Source organism: Curcuma longa, chromosome 1, assembly GCF_044706935.1.
Source record: "Curcuma longa cultivar G26 ecotype Majalengka, Jawa Barat chromosome 1, ITB_CL_G26_1.1, whole genome shotgun sequence".
In the NCBI taxonomy this organism is placed as follows: Eukaryota; Viridiplantae; Streptophyta; class Magnoliopsida; order Zingiberales; family Zingiberaceae; genus Curcuma; species Curcuma longa.
The window spans coordinates 27,470,199-27,487,583 of record NC_133861.1 but is presented as its reverse complement, the minus strand read 5'-3'; the positions used below and the strand labels follow the sequence as shown (position 1 = coordinate 27,487,583).

The window sequence follows — 17,385 nt, the reverse complement described above, 5'->3', positions numbered from 1 at the left end:
CTCAACTGACGTTAAAATCTAAACCTTAAATAATAACACGAGGCGATAGGCAGTTAAAAGATAAATAATAAAAAATTATCACATACATAGAAACATCTTGCAAATTAACGGACAAGAATAATATTTTTTTCCTTGTATGTCTGATAGCTTTAGACAAGCTTAGAGATGAAGCTTAAGAGCCGACCAATAGATGGTACGGTAGAGTTGATCGGTGAAGACGGTGAAGGGCGAACAAGGGAGTTGAATGTTTGGATTTTTTTAGAAACACAAAATGTATTGAGGTTTTTTTCTGCTTGCTTAATCAATCCTAAAATCTTGAATCCTCGTCTTGCCTAATTTAGAATTTCAATGTGAATTGATTTGCAAATTAATTAAATTCTATTGAATAGTAGATTGAGAATAGATAGGATAATTATATAAGGAGATGAGACGCTTTTTGATTAAAAAAATTAAAATATAAAAAAAATTAAAATATAACATGATGTTGATGATGCGGTAAATAAAGGATGTCTTTTTTATTTTTGTCCATGTTTTTTTTTTTGATAGATCTGAGAAATATAAGAAATAAATTTAGAAAATAAATTACGTGGATGTTTTTTTATAAAAAAATTAAAATAGGACGTCATGTCGACGATACGGTAAAAAAGAGTAATTTTTTATATATATACTTTTGCCCATGTTTTTTTAGGGTAGATCTGAGAAATATAAGAAACGCATTTAGAAAATAAATCGCGCAAATAAATATACATACCTACTTCCTTAGATACTGCATTATACTCTACGGGCAAAACTGCGAATCTACCCGATCTGTACCATCGTTTTTATTGGAGGCAAAGAGACAAATCTAGCGGCACCCATCAGGCTCCAATTGAATCTCCAATTTCACAAAAGGTAGAATATCCGGGTTCCCACTCTTTGTCCATCTCTTTTCTCGGGAGCTGGTCGGCACCTCTAAATCGCCCTGCAGCTTCACTACCTTGCAGTATACTTTCACGTTGAAGGAGAGCATGAAAGGTAAGTTTTTGTTAGCATTCTTCTGCTCTTCTTGTCATCTCACTTTTCTTGATTAGGTCTTTGTTATAGTTTTAGGGTCGTAGTGCGTCTCCCTTGTAATTTCTTGCTGCGTGTGCATTTTTTTTTCGCATTTAACAGCAGTTGTGGAAAGATCAGAATGGTGTTAGTTATCACCAGGTTTTTCTTCTTTTTATTGATGATTTGAAGCTTAAAGTTCCTTCCTTTTCCGCTTGTGGATCTAATGGAGGTTATTTCTTTGGTGGTAATCGCTATCGAGCAAAAGTTGTTTCATTTGAAACCCTATCCGGCTTTTAGGGCAAGCAGTTCTGGACTTATTTTTACCCGGAAGGCACAGGCGAAGTGGGATTTAGAGTGCCATTCTGATTCTAGTTAAATGTTTTTTTATTATTATTACTTGAGCTAATTTTGTCTTTGATGATGCAGTTAGAATGGAGGAAAATGAGAGGGGAAGCGAAGTTGCTGAGAAGGGCAAGCATGATTTGGAGACTGTGATGGTGGATCATCACTATCCTGAACCTTTGGCTAAGTATGAAGATGTCATTGCTGATCCGAAGTTGTTTACGGAAACTCTCGAGGATTTTCACTCCAGACTTGGGACAAAGTTAAGGTGTGACTACCTCCCATCTTTTTTGCTGAGTTTTCCTGGAGGAGAGGATTAGGAGGGAAATGAAACTGATTTTAAGTGAAATGAAAAGAGATAACTTTTCTCATTGTATTTCTAAGCAACTTCATTCTTAATTTACTTGGACAGAAGGGAAAAAAATAGAGCTATATTGATTAGCTTTTTTTTTTTGTTAGATGCCTAAACTTCATTTTCCTCTGTTTCCGCTTGATTTGGGTGGAAATGCAATAGAGGAATTGGACGGAATGAAATTCCTTCCTCTTCTCTATTACCTTCCAAATAAACAAGAGGAATCAATGATTTCAATTTTTTTTTCCTTCTTTCTTTCCTACTTCTGTTGAAGAAACACAGTGTGCATGCTTAGCTAGTAGACCATTTTCTTCTGCATGATAGACCTTTTCTTGAACGTCTGTTTCTTGAATTATATCATCGCATTGTTTAAGTTATAATAGAAATAAATGCATTGTTAAATTGACTGACCCTTGTTTTAGAAAAACTTTATCAATGCCTTCACTAAGCCTTTATAACTAGATGCAATGATAAAGGATGTTAAATTTACTGCTAAGAAACTAATGGGTCAAAGTTTGCTCCAAATAGAGTTATATTAGAATATCTTTATGGATTTCTAAGTAATTATGAGTACTAACCATGGTGGCTATAATAATTCTTGTCAAATTATGGTAACTTTTTTTTAAAAAAAAATATACGATAACTTTGTGTTGCCAAAAAATTAAGAAGCTTTAAATTTTATGAGTTTGAAAACTGTACGATTTTATTTTGGTTAAGTCATAGCAAGCTAGGTTATTTTAATATTTGTTTAGGGAAAAGAGTTATTTATGGATTGGTTATTTGTTTGCCAAGTTTGTGGGGAATAGAATCCTTTCCAAGTTAGGACTACCTGAGTGAATATAACCTGGGTAGTGTAACAAGAACAAATTAGAAAACTGACCCTTAAACATTGACCTTAATGAGATGCAGAATCAAAGACATGCTTCCACACACTTTATGGATGAATTATATACCAAATTAATAAATGTTAAACAATAATCTCTAAGTGAGGCAAAATATAGGAATCAATTTGAAAATATTATAGGTGCTGTGAACATTCAGTTAACCGATTCATTGATGGATTTAGCTTGAAATCCAAAGAGAGGTTGAACTATTTATTCCTAGTTTATCAGAAAAAGCCTATCATAAAGCTGCAGACGTTTAATACTATCTCAAGCAAAAGAAAACCTATTACAAAATCTGAGAGAGTGTGAATATAACCTTAGGCACAAATTTTCTCAAACCAAAAGCATAGTAGCTTAAGATGAAAGAGAAGTAAAGAATCCAAAACTCACATCAACTCTTGTGCTTAAGAAAATAACACCCAAAAATGTGTTATGATGAATTGGTCGCTATAAGAAGCATATCTGCGCTTAGTGGTTACCAACATATTTTCTCACTTAACAATCCTTCACAATAACAAACATTTAATTGAGCCACAAGATTCACCCACCCTTAGAAAACCCCCGTAATAACTTGATCCCTTCAAACAAAAAAAAAATGCAGCTAACTACTGCTCAGGGCTTATGTTCACATATTAAAATGCAGCATATGATCCTAAGAGACCAATAAATAAAGATGATAAACATGATAAGATAAGAACACAAGGCATCCTTTTGAAAAGGCACAGTCACTGGATATGGTTTCTTGTTGAATCTTTGTAGTTACTTATTAGTCTAAAGCTCATCAACCTAGAGAGTGGATCTTCTTATCTACTTCTTGATACCAAATTGAGAGTTCCATTGAGCATATATGAGAGGTATATGATGATATTAAGAATGAAGTTACACAGATCACTGATTATGACAAAGTATATGTTACAATAGATGATCCTCTTGCATTCATATGCACAAATACCCCATAAAACTTGCTCTAAGGGTCATTTTGTTCACTTTATTGGCTATATTGTGCAAATAATTGATTCTAATGCTTATTTAGCTCACTAATATGTTTAGACATTGATCCAATTTTAACATAAAAAAATTTCGATCTTATTGGGACACATTTGAGACTTCACATTGCATGTTGAATTTTCTACAAATGCTAGACTACAATGGAACTTCATAGTGTTGCCACCTTATGTTAGTCACAACATTTTCAAAGTCATTGAGAAAGATTATCGAAGAGGAATAGGAAGTCAATGAAGTCAATTCACATTCTCACATGTCGAAAGGATGAGTTGATATAACTATTCCTCATAGGAAGGGGCATCCAAGAAAAAGATTCACAACTATGATGATGTACCTCATTAGAAAGGCAACCAAAGGAAGATGGCAACAGCATGCTAGGAGTTGAGTTCTCTGTTAGGAGGGAATGCAAACAAATCAGGGAGTTCTAAATTAAGAAGCCTTTTATTTTCTGTTTCCTAAAAATTGTAAGATTTGAGTACCCAGTGCTATGTTGGGCCCTTTTTTCCCTCTCCTCCCTTTTTCATCAAGTGTGGTCTTAACTGTTGGAGTGTTATATGTTTATAGGGATCCCTGTTGTATCTAGCCTGGGTAAGGTCTCTCACAATGGTGCTCTTTCTGGTGATATTTATTATTGTTTAGGGCAATATGTGAATTTAGGTATAGGTTATCTATTTATCAAGTTTATAGGGATTAAGCTATTTTGTTTCCAAGTCATTTCATGGTTGGCCCTTTAATAGAAGATCATGTAGGACCGAAATAGGCGATAGAGGGGGGGAGGGGGTGAATATCGTGCGTAAAAACTTTTTTTTTTAACAAAAACAAACATAGAGGCGTAGCAGAAAAAAATCACAAAGACACTGCCGGTTACTTAGTTCACAGTCCAATAACTGCTACTCCAAGGTCTACGATTCCTTTGATCATTTTTGATTGGACAATACCTTAAAATCCTTCTCTTCGAAAACTTTTGGAGAAGAAGAGAAGACGCATAAAAGATGAAGAAGATAGTAACAGACTACTATCTCCTTTAATATAATGTTAGTAAGTAAAGTATACCGACAACAAAAGATAGAGCTTCGTCGTAGTTGTCGGAAAGCCTCTCAGCGTAGTAGCAACAACACTTGCACGGACTGAACAACAGAGAAGGATGAGTCGATGAGAGAGTTGGATGTCGAGTCTCCTGAGGCTTCTTTTATAGGTTTCGTCCGGTCGATTGAATCTTGTTCAGTTGACTGAACCTTCTAGGCGACTGAATCTTTATCTTTCCTTGTGTGCTCCGAATTGATTCGATCCATACCATGAAATCTGTTGTTCGATCGATTGATCTCTAGAATTTCCTTCTTTGTTGGATCCAATGTCATCCGATCTGCACCTTCTAAAGTTATTCAGTTGATTCTCCTGATCAATCGATTAAACCTTTGTTTCCATTTGGGCTCAATCACGATTTGACTTGTGTTTATCTGGTTGGATCGGTCGATTGAACCCTTTGGTTCGGTCGATTGAACTCTTTGATTTTGGACAACTTTGTTTTTCCTATAAAATAAAGTTAGCACAATATATAGATGTATGCATGAAATCATCTAACAATTAAGACTGTCTGATCTTGACTTAGAAATCTATTAGTTTCTTCAGTCGGATCAATGCCTAAGGTTTTCCCAACCAGAATACGTCAATCTGATAAAAGTAGTAATGCAAAACACTGCGAAACTTTATGTCGGTTACTCAAACCTACTAGTCTCACTTGTTGGAGTTCACTTCTCCAAGACTTCTCACTACCTAAAGTTCATTTAGAGTGCGTTTGGTTTAAGGTTATCATGTATAACCTTGGTTATGTGATTACCAAGTAATCTCATAACTAAGTTATGGGGAATAAAATATAATCTAATATTGTTTGGTTCAATCTTAGGTAATGCAATAAAAATTTATTTATTTAGAGGTTTTAATGTATAACTTAGTGCAGAGAATTGTATCAATCACTAGATCCACTAATAAAATAAAATAAAATATATAATAATAATATTATTATTAATGGTGACATATATAAATAAATAAATTCGATAATAGTTTAGAATTTTTTATTATTTTAGATTTTTTGGGGATAATTTTATTAGACTTTAGACTAGGTCTATTTAGTTTATCTCAACTATAGCTAGGAGTTAATTGATTCAATTAACTAAAATTTTAATTAAAATCCTAAATTTCACTCATTTCACTTGCTTCCATCTCCTTCTCCCCTCATCTACGCCTCACCTCGCCTTGTCGTCGCCTCACCACCACTCACCTCACGAACTCAACCATGTGAGGCGCTCGCCGTTGTTGCTCCTCTCTTCCCCATCGCGAGCAGTCGAAGTCGGAGAACAATCGCCGACGTCACCTCCTCGCACGTCCCCCTCGGCCCTCCGTAAGCTGCAAGAACTACGACGTCGTTCGCACACCCCCCTTTGCAAGTCGCCGACACTGCCTCCTCGTGCATGCTCGCTTGTCCCTCAGCTGTTGTTGTCCACCGAGACGCCGACGAGAACGTTGGTTTCCGTTCCGCATGAAGGAACGGCGGTGACCGATGCGGATGGATTCTCGATTACCTCAGAATCAAGGAAAACCTAATAAATCCAAGGTAATCACATTCTAGGTTGCATGCCCCATTTGCTGATGTTTTGCTAAGGTGTCGGGCATGCGTCATTGCTCGGGAATCACTCAATACCTAAACCAAACAAGGTTTTTCTTGATAGCTTTAGACAAATAACTAAGGTTATTAATGATAACCCTAAACCAAATGCCCCCTTAAGGTTTTTCGTCTTACCAAGCATCTGGTCAGTCTTAGCCTACTTGGACTTTTCCCTTGCCAGACATCTGGTCATCTTTGACTTGTCTGGACTTTTTCCTTATTAGTCATTCGGTCAACTTTGACCTGACTAGACTTGATTGTCAAACATTTGGTCCACATTAACTTGTTTGGACTTCTCACCAACTTGGTTGACCTTGACCAACTCTATTAAATATGTTGTCAAACAAACATCAAAACCCTAGAGGTCGATTGCACCAATAGATCCAACACCTCTTGTTGTCTACATCTTCATTCTTAATTAAGTTTGGTTCTCTTCACGAGTTTTTGTTAGTTGTTTGACCTGGTGGATTAAAGTACTACATGAATTTATCTATTATCTTTGTTTATTGGGTGTATACTTGAGCATCTTGATAGTTTCCTTTATATATACTACTGATAGGTTATACATTGAACATATCTGGTAGCTAATCTTGTAGTTTGTTTTCTTTTGCAGGGTGCCAACTGTTGGGGGCAAGGAGCTTGACCTTCATTGTCTTTTTGTTGAGGTAACATCCCGAGGAGGCATTGAAAAGGCAAGCCATATTAACTTTTGCTCAAGAATTTAAAACTTTATACTGCGTTCTGGTTAACTTATTATTGTTTGCTTGACACTGACAAGCACCATATCATTTCGGTGATGTTCTCTGGAATTGGTAAATTGCTTGAAGGATATATAGAATTGAAATCCTTGTTTAATATATTATGATTAAATTAGACATTAAAAAGGGTATATCTCTGATTAATATCAGAGTGAATGATCACTTTCTAGTGTTTGACTGGAATGTATCCGCAAGTGCAGGTAAGCCTTGGCCTGCAAGTAGAAATGCCGTTTCCATGATTAAATATTTTTTAACATGCAAGTACTTCAGAATTTCATGCCAAGGACCATGAGCCCAGTTATAATTTAAACTGTATTCTCATTAGTAAGGATGTTAACCCAACTTGTCATTCAACCAATAGGAATGTTATAGAATGAGAGGTTGAAAAACTTTGCAGTTTGTTGGTTGTGAACAATTGCATTGATAAAATACATCGCGATTGGATATTTAAGTTAGGTCTTAGTTCTCGATATGATAGTTCTGTTGGCTTCATGAGCCTGTTTTAGTTAGACAGATTCACGACCAGAATGAACTTTTAAAATTGCTGTTAATGAAAATATTCCTTCTCTTTGTTGAGAGTGTTTTTGTTAAGTTTCTTTTTCTGATACATCAGCTTAGATTAGCTATTGTTTGTTTCCTCAGGGAATATATTTTTTTATCTGACAGATATTGCACTACCGTTGGTTCATGTAGCTGCATTATCTTCATTGAATGATTATTCAAGAATTTATTGGTGTTAAATCATTCTTTTATGTATTTGACTAGGGAAATACAGTGATAACAATTGAACAATTCTATTTTGTTAATGAAGGCAATGAGTTACTTCAACTTTTGTCTGCATGAAAACCGACTGACTCGTTTACTCTTTTCTTTTGGTTGTTTAGCACCACTTAAATTAATAATTGGTTATTTGGTCACAGGTAATTGAAGACCGGAAATTGAAAGAAGTCACTTCTGCTTTTACTTTCTCATCCACTACCACAAGTGCATCTTACTTAGTTCGCAAAAACTACATGTCTTTGCTGCGTAATTATGAGCAAGTATATTTCTTTCGATCATCAGGTTAGGTATTCCAGTTTGTTTGCATATGCATTAATGTGTCACAGGGCAATTGTCCTGTATCTCAACGTGTTCTTGTCTTATAGCTTCCATGAACATGAGTTCGGCAACATCAGGTCTGACAGAGAGATCCTTGGAAGAAATAGAACCATCTTCTGAAACTCAGGCTATTTCACAAAAACGAAGGAGAAAAAATAGTGAGTTTGTTTATTTTATTCATATTTTGCACAGGCAACTTGCACACTACTAATGCCTATGAACGCATGCATTCGAGTACAGACATTAAAAGATTCGGCATACCTTTACATTAGTTGAGGAATTCAACCCTCCACCTCTTCTTATGGATCTGGCAAGCACTAACCAAATTACATACAAGTTTATGTTGAAGTTATAAATGCACGATAAAGTTGGTTTCAATAAAAACCTTCTTATTCATTTCTTTTAGCTCTATTAAGGGCATAATGATAAGATGTGATTAATTTGTAATTATGTGTGATTGAAATGAAGAAGAACCTCTAGCAATTGTTGTGTCCCTTAAGCTCTTTGAAATTTTTTTATAAGATAATAGTACGACCTGTTGTACTTTATGGATCAGATTAATTGATAGAAAGTTAGAAAATATCATTTGCAACAAAAAAAAGTTAAAGTAGCAAAGATGAGAATGTTAAGATCAACGTATGGATCAATGTATAGGATAACTCAGAAGATAGAATAAAAAATAGCATCAAAGAGAAACTTGATATAGCTTCAATAGTTGAAAAAATGAATAGAAGATAGATTAAGATGATAGCAACATTGAGTAGTTCAATTATGACTAAGATGGTTGGGACTAACATGATTTATTGTAGGATCTCTTTGAACATTCAGTTTCTTTGGTTAAGTAAAAATTATCAACTATCGTATATCGAGAATTAGGCTGACTAAGCACCCGCACCCGTGAGAAGAGGCCAATATATAGATTGCTCTTTTATATCAACAAGACACTGATTCTAAATTATATTTTATTAATTTTTTTTCTCATTTGGTATTCTTTTTTTGTGACGATAGGAAGCTTTTGCCTCCACTTGTTGGCGTAACTACCTTTTACCCTATCTCCAGGTTTGGCATCCTCATCTCCTTATCAAAAAGTTGTCGGAGTAATCGATGGAAAATTTGAGCAGGGCTACTTCGTGACTGTTACTATCGGAGCTGAAAAACTCAAAGGTGTTCTCTATCACATTCCTAGACAGACTGACATGCAAGTAACAAAGCATGCAGAGGTTGTCGACAATAGCAACCTGGAGAGCCGGAATGGTGGCCGCGCTAGAAAGAAGAAGCTCAGCAAAAGCAACCCAAATCATCCAAAACCAAAACCAAACAAGAGTGGGTACCCTTTATTCTTTGCTGAGCAGCAAGCGAAGCTTAAGCCACTCTATCCTAGAAAGGGCCGAGAAATCAATAAAATGATCCGGGACTTGTGGAGCAAATTACCAGAGAGCGAGAAGGATGTAAGAAACCATCAACAACTGAAACATTTTTGTGAGGGATATTGAACCCAAGAAGTAATCTATTTTACATTTCAGGTATATGAGGACATGCAGAGCTATAGAACTGAAATAGCAAACAGGGAAAAACTGAAGTCAAGTCAAATAATTGATGCGGCATCGATGGCACATTCTCCAGCTGAACCGAAGATCCTGCAAGATGCAGGCCAAAAAATTGCAAATGAAGAAGATAACCTAATTTTGAGTAACGAGAATGATTCCGGTTCTGAAACTAGTGACTCTCCGGGAAAATTTTCGGAGGATGATTCTGATATTGAGGCACATCCAGAGTTTGGTGGAACACCTATAACAAGCAGATACCAAATGCGAAAGTGAGTGTGATGCTTGTTCTTGCAGAAAAGATGACTATGATTACTAAAAGGATTTGGAGATGACTGACCATTTTGCGACTCACGCCTAGATCCTAACTGGGACTTAAATTATGGATCTGGAATTTTTTTGTCAGTGCTCTTTCCATGTTCAAGTGTAAACTTTCATCTGTAATGTAACCTAGTTCGGGATGTGCTACTGTTGGATTAGTTTTGAGGTGAATGCCCATCTTAGTTTACTACCTTGTTAAGCACTGTGTAATCGTGATCGTGCAGAACTTCTTGTTGAAATGTGGATGGTTTTGTAGCATGTCAGCATTGTTCATCTTTGAGAATCTGGAAACATCCAAACAAAACCATGATATTCCAATCTCTAATTGTTCGATGGCAATATTAGCACACTGATTTACTCACTCATTTAAGACTGAAGGAGGGCTGAAGCTTCTTGTGGTTTTTGAGGTTAGCAAGTAGATCAAACTGATCTTTTACCTGAAGAATCTGATTTTGGAGTTCAACTGAAACGATACATGGAAGTGGTGCATTGCTTCAATGGACAACTGGAAATGCCATTGAGCAGCAGCAGCGGTCTCTTATATTTGACAAGAAAAGCCAGCAAACTCGCTCGACCGAGCATATGTAAGCCCGAAAACGAACAATGCAATCGGGAAGGCAGCCAATTCTTTGTTTGTAAGCTGGCTCGAGCTCGCGAAGGTTGAGAGGGAGATTGTAGAACTATGTCCCTCATATGTGTGACCCCAGCTCAATCTTTGAAAAAATATATGGCATAAAGGGCACACAGTTATATATAGAACATACTAAGAACTTGTTTTTTAGTATACTAAAAGCAGATAATATTGTAATTATCAAAATATTTTGGTTAAAACGCCTTAATATCTTTTCTAATGATCACAATCGAAAAGTAAAGATAAGAATAAAAGTATTAGGAACAAAATGATGATTTTATATTGTTATGTTGATCACTAGAAGACAATCAATATATCCTTGTATAGGAAAGGCATCATGGTGTTTTATCTGAAATACTTTGATTCCTTCTTTAATGATCAATATGGAAATATGAGATCACTATAGTGTTTATGGTGCTTCTAGGAGTTCATTTATATTCTTACATTTTGATTTTGAGTATTGAGAAGAACATCAAGGTTTTTTTTACTAAAACATGTTGATGATGTTTTTAGTGATAAAGTCTCCCTTTATTTTTATTTTTTTTATAAGTTGATTAACAAGGGAAACTTGCTTTAAAATCCCCAATGGGAAACTGAACTTCGCGGTCAGTCCCCAGGCATCAATTCCTTTGCATGCACTCCCCAATCTGCCGAAGGTTTCAGTTTAAACTCCCCGATAGATGATATGACTAAATTACCCTTTCCCTCTCTCCTGTCCTCCCGCTTTGCTCACCACGTCCGCAGAGCGCTTCTCTTCTTCTCCGCAAGTGGGCGCGAGGTAAGGCTTCCCGGCGACAGTCCGACTTTCTTCTTCTTCGCGCGACACCTCTCTTCTTCTCGCCATTGTTCATTAAGGTTTCGTTCTCCATTTATTCACAACACAACAATACCCATTTTCTTGTCAAAACCCTAAACGGCACACAAATTTTACACAGACGAAGAGATTGAAGCAACACGTCGAAACTGAAGGAAGCGGCTAGATCCATCAACCGGGAGCTTCAGGAAAAAAAAATAGTAAATTTGTTGATTATTTTTAGTTGTTTCGGTAAAATAGAGGAATTTCCCCAAATCCCCTTCCCTATAATTTTCTACAAGTCTTCCAATAATGTTGTAGGGGATTATAGATTAATGTGGGAAATTAGTTCCATTATAATGGTAAATTGAATTGTTTCCTTAAATCGACCTTGATTTAAACTTTGCAAAAATAATTGATTTAAACTTGCTTGGTTATAAACTAAATGATAGTGAGAGTAGGAGTTGTCTTAAATTTTACATGGACATTGTGATAGTTGAATTTTTTTTAGCGTAATATCATAATAAATTGTAAGAGATCACACTTAATTATTCAACAAATGTTTAATAAACTTCATCTTATTCAACAAAGGTTTTGAATGTTATATAAGAATACCAATGAGTATATGAATGAGTATATATTCACATTTATGATTTATTATGATTTATAATTTTTTTCAATTATCCTTTAGGTGACAGATTTGTGTTCAGTTTCTTAGAAACATGGAATCTGGATCTCCAAATTTTTCATTTCTGGGTAGTTGCAAGTATAAAGAAGACCTCTATATGATTTCAATTCTGAATGGATTCAGTCTAATGGAAGTGTTTCTTAATCTTGGGAGAAAATGTGCCGAGATTACTCCACACAATGTGGTATTGCAATATCTAGCGCCACATCAAAATATGTATGTGACATTGAATGAAGATGATGATGTCCGTATTATGACACATCTTTACACGTCTATGAGATTGACAATAATCAATATGAGAGCAGTGATAAAGGATGAAATCAGTTCCCACAATATCGAGAGGTAAAAAATTTCTGCCTTGATATTTATGATGATGATATTTAGTTTTTTGATTATTTTGCTTGATACGTAGTATGTAGAGTACACTTGTTAATGATTTGGTTATTTTGAAAGTAGTTTTTTGTGGGCTTTCCTTGATACGTCATTTGAAAAGTTTGTTGATGATTATGTAAGAATTGAATAATGTTTGCTTTGGTGTATAGTAGTAGGATAATAAGAAATATTTTATTTATGATTACAATCCCTTATATTATACTCAATGTTAAATTGATAAGGATTGAAAATGAAGAAGAGGCACAGACTAGTAATGATGGCCATCTTGAAGGGGGTTTGGTAAGCAATTCCATAGATGTTTGGAGTCATTGCATCCGTGGAGAGGGCCAGATATTCAAGGATGCTGCAGAATTTCGAAAATGTGCTAAAAATTATGCTGTTGCTATGAGACGGTCATTTTTGTATAAAAAGAATGATAATCAGAAGGTCATTCTTGTATGTAGCATAGAAGAATGTTCTTGGAGAATATATGCTTCAAGACATAAAGCTGACAAAATATTTGCCATTAGAAAATGCAATCTAATACATACTTGTGGAGATGACAATCTTCGTAGTCGAGGACATCCTAAAGCTGATGCTGCCTGGGTTTCCAATGTTGTGATAGATAGATTGAGGGGAGAGCCCTCGTACCGACCATGCACAATGTTGAAAGATATTCATAGAGAATATGGGGTAGAGCTTAGTTACAATAGGGTTTGGAAAGGGAAGGAGTTGGCATTGCATGACATTCATGGTGCAGAGGAGGGGTCATATGATAGATTAAGATGGTATTGTAGTGCTATCAAAGAAACTAATCCAGGAAGTTATGTCCAGTGTGAAATTGATGATTGTGGTAATAAATTTAAAAGGTTATTCATTTGCTTCAAAGCATGTGCAATTGGTTTTATCAATGGATGTAGACCTTTGGTTTTCTTGGATGGTACTCACATAAAGAACAAATACAAGGGATGTATTTTGGTTGCTGTGGCAAAGGATGCTAATGATGATCTTTTCACATTAGCATATTCAGTTGTAGATGCTGAAAATGATGATAATTGGGGATGGTTTTGTTTCCAACTTAGAAGTGCCCTGCTTTCGCATTCCTATATTGGCTTCCATGAGTTCACATTTTTCTCTGATAGACATCCTGGCATAATCAAGGCTATTCAGATAATATTCCCAGATAGTCATCATGCCTACTGCTTGAGGCATTTGGTAGACAATTTCGTGAAACAGGTGTGGCTAATAGTATATTTTTGTTAGGTAATATTGCTTTTTGAATATTACTCGTTTATATAAAAAAAAATTTTTATTTGAATGTAGGTCATGCGAAGGTACCCACTTCATAACAAAAAATATTGGTCTTCTATTTTCAAAAAAGCTGCATATGCCCTATCAACACAAGAGTTTCAAGAACAAGTTAACAAAATAGTAGAGTCAATGCCACTTGCCAAAGACTTCATAATTTCTTCATGTCCAGAAAGTTGGGCAAATGCATATTTTCTAGGAAATCGGTGGGGTGTCATGAATAATAACATAGCTGAAAGTTGGAATAATTGGGTTAAAGCTGCACGATATCTTCCTATCGTAGCCATGGTTGATCACATACGCATTCAAATTATGGACATGATGCATAGACGACGTGAAGCAACAATGGGGATGGTTAAAAGATTGAGTCCATCAAAGGAGAATGCTCTTGCAAAGATATATGCTGAATCTCGTAGTTTGACTGTGCGCAGGGCATGTGGTTGGAGTTTTGAAGTTGTGGATGGAAATAAATCATTTGCTGTTGATTTGTCTGTTAAGACTTGTTCATGCAAAGCATGGCAGATTAATAGGTTTCCATGCAAACATTCATGTGCAGCAATAGAGTCGAAGTCTTTACCATTATATGATTTCTGTGACAAATACTATAAAATAGAGTTGTATCGTGAAAGTTATAAAGGAATCTTAAATCCAATCCCTACATGTCACATGTCTGAGTACAATCCTGAGCACTCAATTATAATCAGTGCTCCCGATGTTCGAAGCCAACCCGGAAGAAGAAGAACTCAAAGGATACCTTCACAAGTTGAAAAACGTGTGACAAAGTGTGGTCGATGTAAACGGCGAGGTCATAACAGGCGCAGTTGCAAAGAAGCCATTAACTAACTCTACTTATGTTTTGTGAAAATAGTATGGAACTATTTGATTTACATGTTACTGAAATTTTTTTTTTTATGAGCATGTACTCATATATTTGATCTGTAACACTTATTCCAATCTACAGGAAAGGGTGGATGATAGAAGAAAGAAGTGAAACAAGTTCAAGACGGTGTACTATAATCAACAGGAAAAGGAGGATGATAAAATAAAGAAGTGATACAACTACAAGACGGTGTACTCGATCCAGTGACAGTATTCATGGCTTGTTGTTGCTTTAATACTCCTTTTCTGTTATGTCAGTATTCATGGCAGTGTTCATGGCTTTGTATAAGACTTGTGTAAGACTTGGGTGATATTTGTAGCTGACGTATAAAGGTGATGTATAAGACTTGTGCAAGACTTGTGTGATATGTGTAGTTGATACTTTTGGTTAGTGAGACATTTTATTGTTAGTGACACCATTTTATTGTTATTGTGAATTGTTTTTCATTCATTAATGAAAGTGAATAGTAAGTCAATCAATAGTTGAGATTTATAACCAATTTATGAATGAGATGCTGTCGAAATTTATACTAAAATTTCATCCAATTATACTCAATATAAACCGAATCATACTTTAATTTTAATAATATATACTAAACTTTTAGTATTTTGTACTAATAAACTGCTTGCTCTTGGTCATCATGGTGAAGGTCTCATTTGAAGACTATGCTCAAATCTTCTAAAATCATACTGGATCTGACTCAATTGATACTGTAATTTCTAGAATGAATACTGAAGTTGTTCAAATTTCACTTGCTCTTGGCACTCCACCAGTCGCCAAAAATGGTTAGTCAACTCATGACTTGGTTTCCACCATGATTACTAGACGATGTACATGAGAGGTCCCTGTTTTGTACTCAAATCTCCTGAAGTTGCTTCTGTTCAGCATAGTCGACAAAGTAATGGTCAAATCTGGAAAACAGTACCAGTACGCTGAAATACCTGATTTTGTCAGAAGGTTTGCTTCTGTTCCGGCGTAATTTAAAATCCAGTCGACTGAGTGCATTTTTAGTTTCTGTTTCGGTCAGTCGACTGAAACGATATTTACTCGTTTACACTCGACTGATACGAACGACCAGTCGAGTCGAAATTGGATTCTGATGGCTTCTGAGTTACCACAGTCGACTGTCAGTTATATTCAGTCGACTAATAATAAAAACCACTCGACTATCCGTAAATATCAGTCGATTGAAACGGCATATCAGGAGTGGTAAATTGGTTCCAGTCGACTGTAATTATCCTTTGTAATCAGTTAACAAATATCATGGCAGCGGAAATATAACAAGACGAACAAGGAAAGAAGCAATCATACAAGCAAATAAAACAACAAACATCAGAATATCCATATAAATTGTGAAAGATCCATATAAAAACAGAATAATCCATACATGAATAACACAAGTCATACGATAACATAGTCATACAATAGCAGGCCACAAAAAAAGAAACATAGTAAAGTCATACAGCAGGCCACAAAAAAAGAAACATCTACCGAGACACTCAATCAAGATCCATCGGCGGCGGAGCATCACTGGCTGGAGGCTCAGAAGCAGAAGTCGGTGGCGGAGGAGGACCGATCATATATCGCTCAACGAGGGACGTAAGACGATCAAAGCCACTCACCACCTCCTGACGTAGCTCCCCAAACCGTATGTCCATAGAAGCAAAGCCGCTCGTCATCTCCTGGCGCAACTCCTCAATACGTGTGTCGATAGACTCGAAGGATGTGTCAAGATATGCGGCCATGTCCACCAGACCCTCCTCATCAGTCTCCTCGGCAGCTGGTACATCCGGGGCCTCTGCAGCTGCATCGACCTGATTACCCTCGGCAGCCTCGGCTCCCTCAGCTATCTCGACCTCCATGGGACCAAGCTCGTCGAGATGGAAGTCGTGGCCCGGTCTCCACTCCATGGATCTATAAGCTTTCATCATTCCGGCCAGAGAAAAGTTTCGCAGTCCAATACCGTCATATTCTGTGAGTGGCTTGAGGTTCGCTCTGTCCCTAGCAACATCAATTCCGACAGATGCAAGCCATGCTGTGATGAGATGCGGAAAAGGCATATGAACTCTCTGCTGGCTAGGCACCATGAAATGGAGAATGCAATGAAACATTTGGAGGGCAACATCAACCTCCAAGCGCTGACGGAAAGCATACATAAGAAAAAGATGACTCAATCTCACATATGCTTGCCCGCGAGTGACAAGAGGTAGGATGCAACCTATGATCACCTTAAAAAGAATGTTGTCTGATGCTGAGAGACCTTGGGAGGAAAACAAATTTTTTTGTAAAGGTCTAGGCCGATGAAAGAAGCGATCAAACATGATATCGACGGTGACATCATGAAATGGCTCATCGAGAGGCTCGTCGAGGGTAGGAAAACATACAAAATTGTTGTTGGCTGGACGAGTACCTAAGAAATTGCGCCAAATGACAGGTGAAAAATCAAGATCTTTCTTGGCGACCCGGGTACGATACAGAAGGGGGTCCTGACGCACACAATGTAGATGGACATAGAATTCGGCCACTAGGTCTAGATTGATTGTGGTGCGGCAAGACGTAATAGTTGTAAGTTGATAAAAGGTTATGATATTCATGATATCGGAGCAGTAAGTGCGAAAGAAATTCTCGTGAAGAAATCGAGCGGGTATAATCTTGGTGGAAGGTGCTTCGCCCTTGCCCTTACCCTTCGATGACCCCTCACCACTCTCAGTTCGC

General features: G+C 36.5%; 2 protein-coding genes across 3 annotated transcripts; both read left to right on the top strand.

The window, feature by feature from the left end:
* Positions 1 to 972: 972 nt before the first annotated feature.
* Positions 973 to 10,271, top strand: LOC141843812 (high mobility group B protein 15-like). 2 transcript variants are annotated; one of them, XM_074731845.1, is made up of 8 exons: positions 1,150 to 1,191; positions 1,298 to 1,374; positions 1,459 to 1,642; positions 6,891 to 6,969; positions 7,956 to 8,097; positions 8,181 to 8,291; positions 9,193 to 9,581; positions 9,657 to 10,271. In XM_074731845.1, exons 3-8 carry the CDS (start codon positions 1,464 to 1,466, stop codon positions 9,951 to 9,953), a joined length of 1,197 nt encoding a protein of 398 aa, XP_074587946.1. In that variant the 5' UTR covers positions 1,150 to 1,191; positions 1,298 to 1,374; positions 1,459 to 1,463; the 3' UTR covers positions 9,954 to 10,271. The 2 variants fall into 2 exon arrangements, with proteins under 2 accessions (XP_074587939.1, XP_074587946.1); XM_074731838.1 differs by lacking the exons at positions 1,150 to 1,191; positions 1,298 to 1,374 and adding an exon at positions 973 to 1,014.
* A 1,873-nt stretch (positions 10,272 to 12,144) lies between these two features.
* Positions 12,145 to 15,649, top strand: LOC141827244 (uncharacterized). The gene is made up of 4 exons (XM_074714477.1): positions 12,145 to 12,452; positions 12,725 to 13,718; positions 13,806 to 14,320; positions 15,556 to 15,649. Exons 1-4 carry the CDS (start codon positions 12,145 to 12,147, stop codon positions 15,647 to 15,649), a joined length of 1,911 nt encoding a protein of 636 aa, XP_074570578.1.
* The last annotated feature ends 1,736 nt before the right edge of the window (positions 15,650 to 17,385 follow it).

Coding starts and splice junctions, on each gene's coding strand:
- LOC141843812 (XM_074731838.1), top strand. Junction 6,970..7,955: donor CCCGAGGAGGCATTGAAAAG/GCAAGCCATATT, acceptor ATTTGGTCACAG/GTAATTGAAGACCGGAAATT. Junction 8,098..8,180: donor ATATTTCTTTCGATCATCAG/GTTAGGTATTCC, acceptor CTTGTCTTATAG/CTTCCATGAACATGAGTTCG.
- LOC141827244 (XM_074714477.1), top strand. CDS start 12,145: ATGGAATCTGGATCTCCAAATTTTTCATTTCTGGGTAGTTGCAAGTAT. Junction 12,453..12,724: donor AGTTCCCACAATATCGAGAG/GTAAAAAATTTC, acceptor TAAATTGATAAG/GATTGAAAATGAAGAAGAGG. Junction 13,719..13,805: donor TAGACAATTTCGTGAAACAG/GTGTGGCTAATA, acceptor ATTTGAATGTAG/GTCATGCGAAGGTACCCACT.